This window comes from Lagopus muta, chromosome 2, assembly GCF_023343835.1.
Source record: "Lagopus muta isolate bLagMut1 chromosome 2, bLagMut1 primary, whole genome shotgun sequence".
Taxonomy (NCBI): Eukaryota; Metazoa; Chordata; class Aves; order Galliformes; family Phasianidae; genus Lagopus; species Lagopus muta.
The window spans coordinates 24,652,922-24,668,711 of record NC_064434.1 but is presented as its reverse complement, the minus strand read 5'-3'; the positions used below and the strand labels follow the sequence as shown (position 1 = coordinate 24,668,711).

At 36.7% G+C, this 15,790-nt stretch overlaps 1 protein-coding gene across 14 annotated transcripts in view; it reads left to right on the top strand.

The window, feature by feature from the left end:
- The window catches only part of KHDRBS2 (KH RNA binding domain containing, signal transduction associated 2), a 337,849-nt gene that overhangs the window by 260,729 nt on the left and 61,330 nt on the right, over positions 1 to 15,790 (top strand). For all 14 annotated transcript variants that reach the window (XR_007374929.1, XR_007374928.1, XR_007374926.1 and 11 more), the window contains exon 7: positions 7,479 to 7,561. Coding sequence is in view for 2 of the 14 variants with exons in the window: in XM_048935423.1 (XP_048791380.1) it covers positions 7,479 to 7,561 (83 nt within the window). In the remaining 12 variants the exon portion in view is untranslated. The remainder of the gene's footprint in view (positions 1 to 7,478; positions 7,562 to 15,790) is intronic.

Sequence of the window (15,790 nt, the reverse complement as noted above, 5' to 3'; positions counted from 1 at the left end):
TTTGCTGCATTATTAGAAAGCTGATTTAAGATTGAACCAGTGCTCTTTTAAGGCACTGTGGCTAGCATGTTAAACGATTATGAAATGCGTTAAGCTGTCAATTGTTTGCTCAGCTCAAGTAGAAGAGTTGTCTGTCTTCAATAGGTGCTTTTCTCTACTAAACAAGAAACCCTCCTGCTCTATGGACAGATTTTTATATCAATTCAGTCTTATTATACAACTCCTGTAAGGAAGCATCAGCATCTGTTGGTTCATTATTTCATTTACGTGAAGTTTTGCAAGCGGAAGTATTAGATATGATTAAGAAATGAAAGCCAACCATGGTTTAGTACAGCCCATCCTTCCTTGGCAGCTGGAGACAGCTTTCTCCTACATTCATTTCACTTCACAGGTAAAATAAATCTTTCATTTAAGTGTCATTTATGTGATATATTGTCAACAGTGCATCTTGCTATGTAATTTATTGTCTCTGAAGTACTATGTAAAGCAGTACAAGTTATCAATAAAAGTAACAATTAAAAAATCCTTCCTTCGGGGATCTCAATCTCAGACAAGTGTGAAAATGCAACTTGTCACAACTACACAAAGAAAATACTTCTGACTATTTTTCACCTCCACTTGCTGCTTTATACTAAAATAAGTCATTTTATTGAAATTGGAAGAAAGGGTGTTTTTATGAACTATTTGTCTGCTACGGGAACTGGGTAAAGGATAGACTCTGAGGTTAGAATTCTATTCAATAAGGAGATCAGTATGGGGGGAAAAAAGCCACAACTAAAATGGGAGAGGGAACGGTTTTAGTGTTTGTGGAAGAAAAAGAGACGGGATGGGGAAAGTGCAATAAGCTAAACTGTGGTTAGTGGCAGCAGGTTATACACAGCTTTTATATATTAGTGAGAAGTTGTAATGTGACTCCATGAGCACATCAGAGTTAACAAATGGATTTGAAGAAGCAATAATATTAGCCTGATGAAAGTGATGGTGTAGTAATTGCAGCAGAAATTATACTATATGCTATGGTAAATACAGAAGGAAGCAGAGAAGTGATGTTTTTATTAGATTTATTTTTTCATTCAATTCTGATTTTTTAATATACAAAAAATATTTAAAATAATATTCACTTATTTTGTATTTATTTGAAAAAGTACAAATTTTTTTTTTTTTTTTAAATGAAACCTACATTTTGGAGCATATACAGCAATTTATTGAGACATCTGGGATTCTGTTTTACTCTAGTTGCTTTGGCACCACAGTTGTTTTTTTGCTTTCGTGGTCACTGTCCTATTTCCACGTGAAATAGAATCAGTTTTAGAATTTACGGGCAGTAAACTTGTTTGGTTTGATTGCTTTAATTGCCAAAATTGTTCAACATCAGGTTTATTTAAACTATTGAAGTATGGGGATATGAATAGCTCACCTATGAACAGCTCATCTAAGTTCATTGCTTTGAATTCGCCGAATCTCTGTGACTGTGATTATACTAAAATATCAGTGATAAATCCATGGCTGTGTGAAAGATGTTCACCTATGTATAAATCTATATATAAATTTATATATAAATTTATATAAATATATCCCACCATCCAGTTATAAAGACATTTCCTATTACTGGTATATGCTAAATAAAACTGATTTCAACAAGAAGCCTAAAATCTTGAGATCAGCTCTTTGCTGCTGGACAGCAGATTTACCCTGGGCACTGTAGACTGTTGTTCCTGTATTTCATTTATGAAATTCATAATATAGAGCTTTGTTTTTGTCGGTTCACGTTTAAAGAGCTAATCAACTTGTTATGAAGTAGACATCAAAAGCGTGGGGGATGAATTATCCTCTAAAAATGTTTTATTTCTCCCCTTGGATTATGAAGGGAATCAACCACTGCCTAGAAGGCAGATGGCTACCTTATAGACATCTGAGGTAAGGTGGTATGGATATGTGAAAGAATTATGTAATGGCCCAGCCACAAAAAAAAAAAAAGGGAGAGAAGAAATGTATATAGATTTATGGAAGCAAGTAGGAGGAAAGAGTGTTAACTATTTGAAGGCCATTTACTGAGTAAAGGCCACTTATTTTACACGGAGTTGCAATTAGAAGTGAATTTTTATATATTTACCATTTATGAAGTAGAGTATTAATGTTTGTGTCCATTATTACTTTTTGGGGCTGCAGCTAATGAAAATGGCTGTCTTGTCTCTCTAGTTTGCGGATTTTTTTCCCATGTTCACATATTTACTTTCACTTACTGTTTTTTTTTCTGAGGTATATTTCATAAAAAACAGTTTGGTTTCTCTTCTAGAAAAATAAAATCTGTTAGTTTTCGTGCAGTGTATTTTATTATATATTTCCAAGGTGACTGAATTTAAAATATTGTGAGGCAGTTTTCATTATAAATATGTGACTTGCTTTTCTTCTTGGTTTCTGGTCTATTATTAAATGTGGAGGTTGGTGGCCCTCCATGTGGCAGGGGGTTGGAGATTCATGATCCTTGAGGTCCCTTCCAACTCTGGGCATTCTGTGATTCTGTTTCTGAGAGATGAAAACTATGATTTTTTTCAAAGCATGTTGTGAAAATCCTATTTTGTAAGGCTTTTCAGAGAAGAAGTGATTTAAACAATGCTGTTATTTTTTAACATAGGGTTTTAACACTTAATAGAAAACTCAGATTTAAAGAGAAAGCATTGTTTTTGTTGTCTCTGTTATTCTTTATTTGTGTTTTTAATATCTGTATCAGCATCTGAAGCTTGGAGATTTGAGTAAACCTGAATTTTTAAAAAAGTCTTTCCTAAATATATCTTGGATGTTGAGTCAAATTGATACTTAGCTGCTCCTAAGGTAGCAGAATATAAGCCTATTTCCACTTGTGTTCCTTTTTTCTCTAGCGCACCCTTTTTTTCCCCTGACTATCATCTTCTGTGTTATAAAACTGCGTATTTACTCCTGAAGTGAGTGTTCCCAATGCTGATTTAATGTACTATTCTGAACCTTCTAAGAGTTTTTCTTGTCTTTGTTGGGAAGTGATGGCAAATACTTAAATATTCTTATTTAATGATTAGTCCTTTCTTGGATTGAAAATGTTTTAATTTTCTTCAACACTTTCACTTTTTTACATTACTTCTTTAGTTCTGAACCACATGAAAATCCTCAAATCCATTGGTAGTTGGTTAGTAAATATCATTAGCCCCACTGCAGTTCCAGTAAGGTAAATTCTTACATAACCAACCTAGTGATGGTGTAACTACATCAATGGACAAGGGACAAGCCACTGATGTCATCTATTTGAAATTCAGTCAGGTCTTTGACATAGTTCCCCATAATATCGTTCCTTCCAAATTGGAAATATATGGATTTGTTGGGTGGACTGTTTATTGGACAAGGAACTGGTTGTGAGATCGTATCTAGAGAGTGGTGGTCAGTGGCTCAGTGTCCAGACGGAGATTGGTGTCTAAGTGCCATTCGGTGTTGCAACCAATGTTTCTTAATATTTTCATCAATTACAATGACAGTGGGATCAAATGCGCCCTCAGCAAGTTTGTGGATGACACCAAGCTGCATGGTGCAGTCAAAATGCCCAAGGGACAGGATGTCATCCAGAGGGATTTAGGCTTGAACTGTCGGCACTGGTCCACCTCATGAGGTTCAACAAAGCCACATGTAAGATTTTTGCATAGGTTGTGGGAAACCCTCACTAACAATACAAGCTGGGAGACGAAAGGATTGAACACAGCCTTGCGGAAAAGCACCAGGGGTACTCGTGGATGGCAAACTGGATGTGAACCAGCAATATTCCCTCACAGCCCAGAAGGCCAACTGTATTCTGGGTTGCATCAAAAGAACAGTGACAAGCAGATAGAGGGAGCAGATCCTTTCTCTCCACTCTGTACTGATGAGACCTCATCTGGAGTACTGTGTCCAGATGTGGAGCCCTCAGTACAGGAGAGACAAGGACCTGGTGGAGTGCATCCAGAGGAGGGCCACAAAAGTGATCCAAGGGGTGGGATGTCTCCCCTGTGAGGACAGGCTGAGAGCTTGGGGTTGTTCAGCCTAGTAAAGAGAAGGCTCTGGGGAGACCTGATAGTGGCCTTTCAGTATCTAAAGGGGGGCTATAACAAAGGAGACTGACTCTTTAGCAAGGTCTGTTGTGATAGCACAAGGGGAAGTGGTTTCAAGCTAAAAGAGGCAAGATTTAGACTGGATATAAGGAAGAAGAAGGGTAGTGAAGTCCTGTTACAGGTTGCTCAGTGAGGTGGAGTATGCCCCATCCTAGGAAGTATTTAAGATCAGGTTGGATGGGGCTCTCAGCAACCTGATCTAGCTGCAGATGACCACGTTCATTGCAGGGGAGTGGGACTAGATGAGCTTTAAGGGTCCCTTCCAACTCAAGCAAATCTATTTTATGATTATACATATGTTTCTGTTCATTTTCCTTCTTTTCAAGATGTTCTGCTGTAAGACTAGAGCAAATCCTAGTTGCTGAAAGATGGAACCTGGGTGTCTCGTTTCTCAAACTGTATATGAAAGAAATACTTTCAAACATTAAAGCTTAAAGTGCTTGGAAGTTGAAGGTTAAACAGAAGAAAAATGCTCAGCTAGTTTGAGGCACTTTAGGGATGTGAAAAAAGGTGTTCTGCATCTTGGTTCTAGATGCCTAAGGCTACCTTAGAACAAGGGTTTCTGGGTGATGCAGCACATTAAACTGAAACAAATGCTAATAAATAGTTCACCAATAGTATTACAAGATAATTGTCTTACAGAATTACACAAATAATAGAATGTTATCTGGAAGATACTTTATCAAAGAAACATGCTTTTTACAATTTCCTTGTTTTTCAACCATTTCACTTGAAACATTTGCACTATATTGACCTACTGAGTCCTTCAGGAGGCTGTTAAAATCTGTTACAATAGTTCTCTGCCCTGCTGGTGCTAAAAGTTGATCCTCCTCAGGCATCAAGGCACTCAGAGAGCTAATTTCTTGCCTTTCCTTTTCTCTTATATCTTGGGTAAGCATGCTGAAATGTCATTCCTCTAGCTGTTATTCCACTTTGTATACAGACTTGCATCATTCTCATCTTTACAGTGGCTGGATTCTATTCAGAAGTACACTTGTCGATGTGACTAACATCTGTTTTGGATGGTTCATTATTGCTCTCAGCCTGTCCTCAAAAGCTGTATATTTAATCATACGTATTTAATCCTGTATATTAAATCATGTAGTATTCAATATACCACTGTAGCGTGCAGGAGTATGTGTCTGACTATACGGCTTTGGTATTAATTTACGCTAATGAAGGCCAAAAAAAATGATGCGCTTCCACTGCAATAGAAGATAATGAGGCTTGTGTGGACTTCAGAGTTTGGAAGAGGTTATTCCCCAATCTCCCTACTGTCTCACTCCATTTCCTGGTTTGTTTCACCCAGCAAGAAGACAGTGAATATAGTGCATTTCACTGATACAGTTCAGGTGCTCCCAAACAATTCATTAAATGAATTTTGAGCAAACTGTTGTACACATGATCTGTAATCACATGTATTCTAAGCAAGCAGTGTATTAGCCTATGAGTAATCAGTATTTGGGAGTGGGGAGAGGGGGAGGTAGATAAGGGTAGGTAAGGGTAAATTAGATTGGGTAAGGCTACAGATTCTGGGGAAAGTATATAGGAGTAGGAAAGGTTATATGACCTGTGTCATCAATGTGTGCATCACTGTTGGTGAACCACAGCTGGTGGTTCTCAGGCCAGCTGAGAGGAGCTCCCAAAGCTGTCTTCCAGCATCTTGGCTTTTAGCCCTTTTATGTGTGAATTGGCATGATAAGCAAGGTGGGGGCAAACAGTTAGAAGGTATGCAAACTAAGATAAGCGTGAGTATGAAAAACACATGGCTGCAGATAAGCAGAGAAACTTCTATTGGTTCCTTAAGACCTCATTTTCAGTTCCCAAAAACATGATGGATTGTGTATATAATAATCATTACATGATTTATGGCCTCCATGTTTCTGCCAAAGGCAGTACTTTCTCTTTTCATTGACAACTTCCAGTCGTAGCTCAGGCCCTTGACATCTTGACATGAGCACTAGGTCACAGGTTGTTAGGCAAAGGCAAAGCAAGTGCAGTGACCAAGGCATAATTACAGTCTTATCCAGCCTGCATGGCTAGGGACAGTTCTCGTTATCGACTAGAAGATGTCTACCAGACCTGTACCTCATCCCATTCTCCGGTCTTGCATGACCTTTCCCTTCTTCAGCTATGCTTGGGCCCTGCTCCACATCAAACCAGGAGAATGTTTCCTTTTTGCAAGCTGATGTGAATGTCTTAGAGGTGGAATTACCATCTGCAGTGCTGTCCCGTTTTCTGTAATGGATGTTCTAGTGTAGCTCGCTTGTAGAGTCATAGAATGTTATGGGTTGGAAGGAGCATTAAAGTCAAACTAGTTTCAGCTCCACTGCACTGGGCAGAGATGGCATCCACTACATCAGGCTATCCAGGGCCCCTTTCAAAACCTGGCCTTGATTGCCTCCAGAGATGGAGCATCCACAGCTTCTGTACAACCTGTGCCTCACAACCCTCTGAGTAAAGCATTTCCTCGTAACATCTAAACTAAATCTCCTCTCTTTTAGTTAAAAGCCATTCCCCTTTGTCCTGTCACTATTTAGGCATGTTAAAACTTGGTCTCCCTCCAGTTTATAAGCTCCCCTTAATTAGCAGAATGAATGAAGTATCAAACTAACATTGTACTTTTGTAGTTATGATAGTAAGCTGGAGTGGATATTTAGTGGGCTTCTATTATTTAACAGCTACCTCCTGCTGTCCCTAACTAAACTTTGGATAGTTTGTTTAAAAAAAAATCCTAATTGTCTTCTGCTATAAATATAAGCGTTTAGTCGTAGATTTTTAAGCCTCCTAATTCCTTTCGCACTTTACAAAATGGGAAAATTTTCTAGTTAACAAAAAGTGTCAGCTCCCAAAATTTGTATAGAAAAAGTGTTTCCATATATTATTTCTTGACTACTCTTTTGTTCCAATGTTGAATGAATGTTGTCTCAACCAAATAAAAAATCATCCCTAGAATATCTCCTTTTTACTCTGTTATTATATCATACGGTCAGTATATTTGTCCTGCCATTTGTTCATTTCTCCTATAGGTATTTATGCAACCATTTATATAACCAGTTGCTGGAAAATGATTGTTTTCATTATCATTCATCAGCGAGCTAAATAGATCCTGCTGAAGCACTGTGGTTTGGACAATACACTACAGTTTGTCAATGAATAAACTTCATTCTTAGATGAGTAATTGGTTTCTTTATGCTTGCACCGTGTAAGTTGTTCTTCACAATTCACAATTCCTGTCAGGAAGCTGCATGTTCTACATAATACTAGACAAATATAGCATGTATATGCTGATACAGGATACTTTTACAGCTTGATAATATTCGTTAATTTAACACTCTTCTAAGGTTTGGTGTTTTGTTTTTCCCTTAGGGATATGATGATGGATATGGGGGTGAATATGATGATCCAAGCTATGAGACATATGATAACAGTTATGCCACCCAAACACAAAGGTAAGCATTTGTACTTTTTTCATTAATTTTTCAAATAAAGACACATCTTTTCTCTTGGGTTTTTATGTAAATGTCCTGCTTTATTTTTCCACACTAAATTCTTCAGTAGCTCACAGTACTATGAGTAACTATCAAATACTAATAATACTGTTCAGAGTTAATAAACAGAGTAATTCAGATGAAGTAGAAATACAGACAGCTCGACTTTTTTAAATGTTGCAACTTAAAAGTATTTGTTTTTGTTTTAAAAAAGCAAGTGACTACACTGTTTTACTGCCTGATGTCATTCTGTTTTCATTGGTGCATTTTATTTTATTTTTAGTAGTGCAAAGTTGTCAAGAGCATCTCATATTTAATGTTTTACAAAATTTTTAGCAAAGCAAGAAAAAAATTGTTTAAAAAAGTATGTCAAGGTAAACTATGGAATGGAATCATGTGCCTGAAGTAATGCTAAAGCTATCTGCTTTCAGCCATTAACTTTCTCAGAAGCTTTCAGAACTGATAAAGGCAGCGAAGGTTAGAAATCCTGTTTTATGTCCCTACCCTGTGAGGTAATGGAAGAATCATGTTCATAACACTTATGATTTATATCACTAAAAAGAGGCAATAAATGTGATCGCTCTTTATGTGCACATACACCACACGCAGAGTTGGACTGTGTTTATCAAGTGTGAATGACATTCTTTCCATGCTTAGGGTGAGGGATAAAATAGTGTTTCTATCAATTATTCAGAAAATGCACTTATTAGTCATTAAGAATGCGTGTTAGATTGTGGAAAGGCGAATGAAGTTCTGAAAGAAAAATATATGTATTTTGAGTTCATTTGCAACTCACTGGATGAGAAAGTCATTATTATATAGAGAGTTCTACCCTTTTTGGGGGGGGGGGGCATGGTTTTATTGAACATTTTGCTGGTGAAAATACCCGTAAGAATTAAGTTCTGCTCTAAAACTGCTGTAGTGAGTGGCATTTGAGATGGCAGAAAAAACTTTGTAAGTATTTTTACAACCAGTGAACATATTTAAAAGGACTTGTCACACCTGAATGTGAACACCTTCAATGATACTTTGACAACATACTTTTAAGTAATCATACGTTACTAGCTGCACCTGTCATGTCATTGAGTAGGTAGATATTCTTGTTGTCAGGTGTATTTTAATTTTTTCAAAAGAATTCAGCCTTTTGCTGTGACAGTGTATTGTCACAGGAAATAGAACTTATTGTGATAATTTGACTCAAAACAGAAAATTTACAGAGTCAAATAATTTGGCAAATTAAACAGCCATTATGTTAAATAGTCAGGTATGTTCACTATTAATGTGAGCTACAACCAAGATACCTACTCTACTACAAAAGTTCAAATAAATTTCTTTTTGTAATACATGGCAGGATACAAAGCCATTGTCATCCATGTTGAGTGTCACTGAAGGCCTTATGAAGTCTTTTGATTTCACTTGGGGATTAACACACTGCTCAGATTTCAAAGACGTAAAGAACAAATGGACCATTGGGTACACAGTATAGATTTCTGTACCTCATTGGTCATTCATCCAACCTCACGGAAATACCTCCATAATGAGCTGAAATAGTGCAATATAACTGTATGCATGAATAATGGGTCAAAAATATTTATTTTGCTTTAAATACCAAAAAAGTTTTCCTCCAATCTTTGATCATGTTTTTAATAAATCTGATTATAGGAGCAACACATATCACACATACACCTAACAAGAAAGATAATTTGTACCACTTCAGAGTGCTTATTCATCTCATCCACTGTGTGATTTACTGGGGAAAAAAAGTAAATCTTGTAGAAAATCTGTGCTCAGAGAAAAAAAAAAATCATTACTGCCCTCTGCAGGGATTGACTGAAATTTCGAAGCATGACACAAAAAATAATTGAAGTCAGTGGATTAATGCAGAACTCCAACATTCCTGCTCCTGCTAAGGACAGAGTTTCCACTTGTTTTTTATGGCTCATTAAGGAATCAATATGGAAATTCTTAGAGTAGGTCCAAACTCTGCTCTATCAGCCTCACCAAGCACATTGACCAAACCTTACTCTCGTTGACACTTCAAACTAAAGAATGTATCACTGAGAAGAAATGAACACTGAATTCTGGGTGATTTAGAGCAGAGTGAATGGTAACTTTTTCCCCTATGCTCTCAATGCACTGTGTGAAAATACTGTTTGGATAGCCTGCTACTGCCATGACTGTAACCTGTGCCTTATGTCCAGTTCGTATTTTCTCACCAGAGACTATCTGCCCACACATATACTTCTTCTGAGGGCCATCAGTCCTTCATTGCTCAGGAGGCATGATTTAGACTTTTTATAAACTAGGTTTTGCCAAAATCAGAGAAAATGATCATGACGTCGGCATATACCACTGTGCTATTAGATAGAATCATGTAGCAGGAGCACCAAAAACACTCAGCACCCAGACCATCTATATGCAAGTTGGCATAAACACTGTTCTTTTGTATAGTTACCTGGTGATCTGTACTGAATGTCAGAGGTAAAGTTGCAGGCCCAGCAATAAATTTTGTATAGGCTCTTCTCTAATGAACTCTACTGCTGCCACTCTTCCAGAGAATTCTGTCCTCCATAACAGTTCTCTGATTTTTAGACTGATAATAGGGGAATGAGGTCATTGTGAAAGAGACCATGATAGAATGTTGATATCAGACTGGAGTGAAACCTACAATAAGTCTGTATGGCTGAATGAGCTAAAACATACCTCAAGAGACCATTGAAATGGACACAAAAGCAACTTGAAGAAAAAAGTAGGATCATAGCTATGGTATCCCCTGTCCCTTGAAAAGAAATACAGATCATAAGAAATACAGTTATTTCTATGGCATACATTGCATGAGGAATGTCTTGTTTTAACTAACAGACACTGTATATCTAAAGTCACCTTTTTTTCCTCCTCATCTTCCTGTCCCATAATGGCTTCCCAAATGTGTCTATAATTATTATTTAAAATTCCGTAAAAGACTAGAGTTTTAGCAAGAACATTTAGAAGCCTTGCTACTTTTAAAACTGTATTTATATTGATGCAAAGATACAGACTTAAAGGTAATTGGAATGAAAGTGTTATCTGACACCAAATGAACATGGAAACAATCATTTCGGTGGGTGGGAGAGGACATCAGCTTTAATAAACTTTCCATAGGGAACGTCTTTATAGCAGTTTGAGTTAGCATTAGAACATCTCTTTCCCTTCCTTTCCATTCAGTTTGAGATGGATTTCAGTGATAAGACCTGCCCATATATACCAAGCTTCTGAACTTCTAGTGTAACAATTTTAGTTAGAAGTATGAAACTTAGACATACTAATCAGATGTAAAATCTCTGAGTATGATGACCATCCCTGTTTTGCCTGTTAACCTGTGTCAATAGTGAGGAGCAGATTATAGGTAAGGGAAAGAATTAGCCTGCTGTTCTCAAATAACAGCACCTTAGCAACTGGATAATATCCAACTGAATTTGCCCTTCCTCTTGCTTGATACTTGGAAACTTGTAAAGAGTACATTCTGTCTGTCCAACAGAGTTCTGGTATGTACTCTTACTGAACAGGTTTTAGCTAGACTCAGTTGTCACCAATGGGATGGCTTGACTTTGACCATCACCTGCCCAGTATTCATTGCTAAGATAAATGTTCTTCTGCAGGCTTCTAAAGATATGCTGCTTCCTCACCTTTTCATTCTTAGTAGCAGCATAGCACACTGATATCTTCAATGATTTCTTATCTTCAAACATGTTAGAACACATAATGGCAACAGTCCTTTTCCATTCTCACAGAAAAATTGATTGAAAGAGAGAAATACAATTTTTATAGGGCTAAAGGCAAACTCATAAAAGAAAACTTAAAATGATAAATCCAAAATGGGAAAAGTATTACTTTCCAAGTCAACTGTAGCACAGAAGATGTTAAGAGTATTCTGTCAATTTTCAAAATACAGTGCATTTTTGATTTTCTAAACAGGAACTTACAAGTCTGTTGAGCCAACACCACTGTCCATGATCCACAGGTTGAGAACAATAGATCACCAGGAAAAAAGGATCAAATGTTTTGTGAGATCTTCAAGATCTAACTTTTTGGTTAAAGTCTGGTAGGGCATCAGACCGTTCTGTGTGCAAATTGTGGCCAAATTCCTCAGCCAAGACCAGAATGATTTTGCAGAAGTGAATTAGTTGCTCGTGAATCGGAGCCACCTTCTGATAACACATCTCCAGTGACCTTTGTGTCTCTCTTAGCATCATCAGTTTTGTTTCATACGTACCGTGTCTCACAGCTAAAAGAGATAGAGAGGAAGTCTGGAACTGACTGGCCAGTCAGAAGATGAACCAAAAAGGGTATATTTTATTTAATATTTTATTTAACATGTACATAATCTGTCCATTATATGAAGTGTAAACAGTGGTGCCTGTAAGGGAAAAGAAAGGAATTAACAGTTGTCCTCTGAAGCTTAAAATTTGGATTTGATATAATTTCCCTTTTCCACATAGTCTGGCTTGAACACTTAGACATCAGACAGTCATTTCTTTTTTAGTGACCAAGTAGTTTGGATATTGGCTAAGGCTTCCTGGTCTGGCTGGTTGGCTTGCTTTTCTGATTTTTGTTCTGTCTGGTTTTTGTTCAAAATTATAGTTCTGGTGTAAAATGAGTTGTTGTGTGAGTACTTTATAAAGAAAGAAGTGTCTATGACTTCCATCCTAAGCAAAAAAAATAAAAATAAATCAGAAAACCTGTAACGTAAGTAGAATAAGTAATTCAGTGTTGAAAGACAGATGGAAACAGTGCAAATCATCGCTGACTTACAAACCAACTCCAATGTTACATGGGATTTTTCATAGCGTATCTTCATCTGTGTTGTATGCTGCAAGATGACATATATGAGGGGCGCTTCTCTTACTTTCTTGGACCTAGCCTCACTGATGATAGCACCCCAGTTTTAAGGCATTGAAACAATTCTTGGCAAAATATTTACTGTTAATATGATAATATAGGCAGCAATCCTCTAGACACGTGTTCCATGCTGACATACAGATCATTCTGGGGCTATGACTTGGTTTTAGCCTGTCAACTGCACAATGCAAACTCAGATGCTAAGCAAAAAGGAAAAAAAAGAAAATGATGTAGAAATGCCGTTTCTGAAGTTTATGATATTACAGACTTAAGTCTTAAAATGTTGTTGTTATGTCTGAAATCAATTCTAATTTTTTTTTACTTGATCTGAAGACTTATACACATTGTTAGATAAATTCTAATAGAAATTTATCCTAAAGTATTGAAGAAGAAGAAAGGAAAGGTATGCATCATGTAATTTCAGATTTGCAAGCATAGCTTTCATTCAACTGAATTTTATCTAATTCAAAAGATACAGTTATCTGTGGTTGATCCCTATAACAGCGCTGTCATGTGGACTTCTATTTCTCAATGCTAATAACAAAAATATAATGAAAAAAAATGTTTTAGGACATAGATCCTGCCAAGTCTGTTTAGCTATGTCAGATAGTTGCAATCAACATACTAATAAAGCAGCATCTCAGTGGCTGTATATTCATAGCAATTACCTACCAATTCAACCTGTAGCAGGCTCTGCAATTCTGATTCTCATTCTTATAATGACATAGACTTACTGAAAATTTCAAGAGCGCCTTCAGCCTCCATGGCTGAATATACCACAAGTTATTGACTTTGAAAAGAAACTTTACTTTCCTGGCTATTCTTGTTTCTGTTATTAAATTTATGCAATCTACTATACAGCTTGTATTTATAGTTCCCTTTTCTGCACTGTGGGTTGCTAGTAGGGATCTGATATTCCTTGATCTGATAGGCAGATATATAACATGGACCACAGTTCAGCCCTTGTCACTTATGTGGCTTAAGATACAGCCATTTCACTCTGAGACATGCTCAGAGTCAGAGTCAGAGCTCATCACGCTGCAAAATGATTTAGGAAGTAAATCAAAGAATATTTTATCCAGCTAAATCTTCAGGAATTATTTACATCTGCAGAGTGTATTGACCTGAGCTCTAAATCATCCTGTTTACTGTTGCTTGACCACAAGATATCAAGGCTTCATATGTATATCTAATTCCAAAGATTTCTTCTTCACAAGTACTGTGCTGCAGGCAAAATAACACTTTCAGACAAGTGTAATTCTGAAACCAGCCATACATAATTATGCTTGGCACACAAGTTATTTCATGGATCCTATCAAGCTCTCAGCTAGTTTTTGATTCAGCAAAAAATATAGTAACAATTCAGGATAAGCATTAGGGAGAAAAAATAATATTAAAACAGTTCTTGGGAATATCCCTCAGTGTACCTGTTAAAACCAGATTAGACAAATTTAAGTAAATTATATAAATAAATTTGTCTGCTTAGAGGCAGATGAAGTGATCTAGGTGACATTCTGAGGTCATCTCTAGATTTCAAGATAAAAACACAGGCTAATCTAATTGGATCAGGAAGATGTTTTGTTAACTGTAAAAAAAGTACCCAATTTTCACACTCCAGGTTGATTTGCTTGGCTTGTACCACTGATAGAAATACTTTTATGGACAATTAAGGTAAATCTGATGTTTCAAACACTAAGTACATAAAGAATTTATTCATAGGATACTGACTTCCATGTGTTTTGCATCCTGTATTTAATTGTAGTAAGTAATGTAAAGTCCTGGTAATGGCCTTTCAATTTAAAAAGGGGGCTACAAAATGGAAGGGAACAGATGCTTTAGCAGGGTCTGTTGTGACAGGACATGGGGAAATATTTTCAAACTAGAAGAGGGGAGATTTAGACTGGATATAAGGAAAAAGCTTTTTACGGTAAATGTGATGAGGCACTGGAACAGGTTGCCCAGAAAGGTGATGGACGCGCCGTCTTTGGAGACATGCAAAGTCAGTCTGTCAGGAATCTGAGCAACCTGGTCTAGCTGTAGGTGTTCCTGTTCATTGCAAGGGAGTTGGATTAGATGACCTTCAAACGTCCCTTCCAACTCAAAAAATTCTATGTTTCTATAATTCCTTCAGGATATCTTAATAATAAAGATATCAGATCTTAAATTTTCACAGGAGCATTTTCATCAAGATATACAAATGTACATAAACCAAAGACTATGGTACATCTCTTAATGCAGTCCAGTGCAGCACTGGATGAACTTTCTGCATTAAACTGTTTCCTTACTTTTGTTGCAAAGATGCAAGATTTGTTAGGGGAGAAAAATGTAAGATGCAAATGTATCACAAGAATGAAGAGATATTCATTTTGTCACTATGAAGGATCTGGCCTGCTCGTGTGAGGTATAAACTACCTAAGGAGCTACTTGTAGCCAAACATTGCAGCTTACTCCTTATCACAGTGCCGCAATAGTTAGTACAAAACACACCACAAAACCTGTTTTGAGAGTCTTCTCTCTGACTTGTGTAAGCATGTAAGTGTAAATAAATCTCCCAAGGTTCTTCAGGGGTGAACGTCTTACAACCTTCTACTCTGAATGTGAGGGATGGATAGCAGTAGCCTTCAGATTGGTCATCTCTTTCCAGTGTCACTGTTGTTTCTGTACCTATCCCTTGCAGATGAAGTGTAGTTCAATGTTCTGTGCCTGTAGTTTCCAAATATCTATTCCCCAACGGAATCCCCAGCTATAATGCTCTTGAAGGGTTTCCATCAAACTATGGAAAATCTACAGGTTCAGGATAAAAGTAAGATCTTTGGCTGTTTCATTGACTATCAAAGTAATTGAAGTAAATATGGAAAAGTCTTAAGACAAAAGCTTACAGCTGCTTGAGAAATTCACAGTGATATTTGCATTTTCCATTTTCTAATGTCTTACTGAGGAGTTTTAGTTGTCAGCTTTGTGTTATGGTAGTTGTCAGAAGAAAAATGTGGAGAGATGTCAATTATCTTCTTTGAAGATAGAATAATTTTTAATAAATGCTTAAATCAGTGATCATATAAACGTATTCAATCAATCAGTTCCACTTTTTTTGACAACCAACATTGTAAAAAGTTCCTTCAGACTAGTACTGGAGAAAAATATCCACAGCTAATACAAACATTTTTGTCCTTATTTTAAAAGCGATGTTTAGGCAGGACTGTGAATAATTTATTCAGCATTACATGCATAAATCTTGTTTGGGTATTTAATCATTTCTCCCTGTCTATCAAAGTATTCCTATACAGTGTAGAGATTCATAAATATAATTCAAAT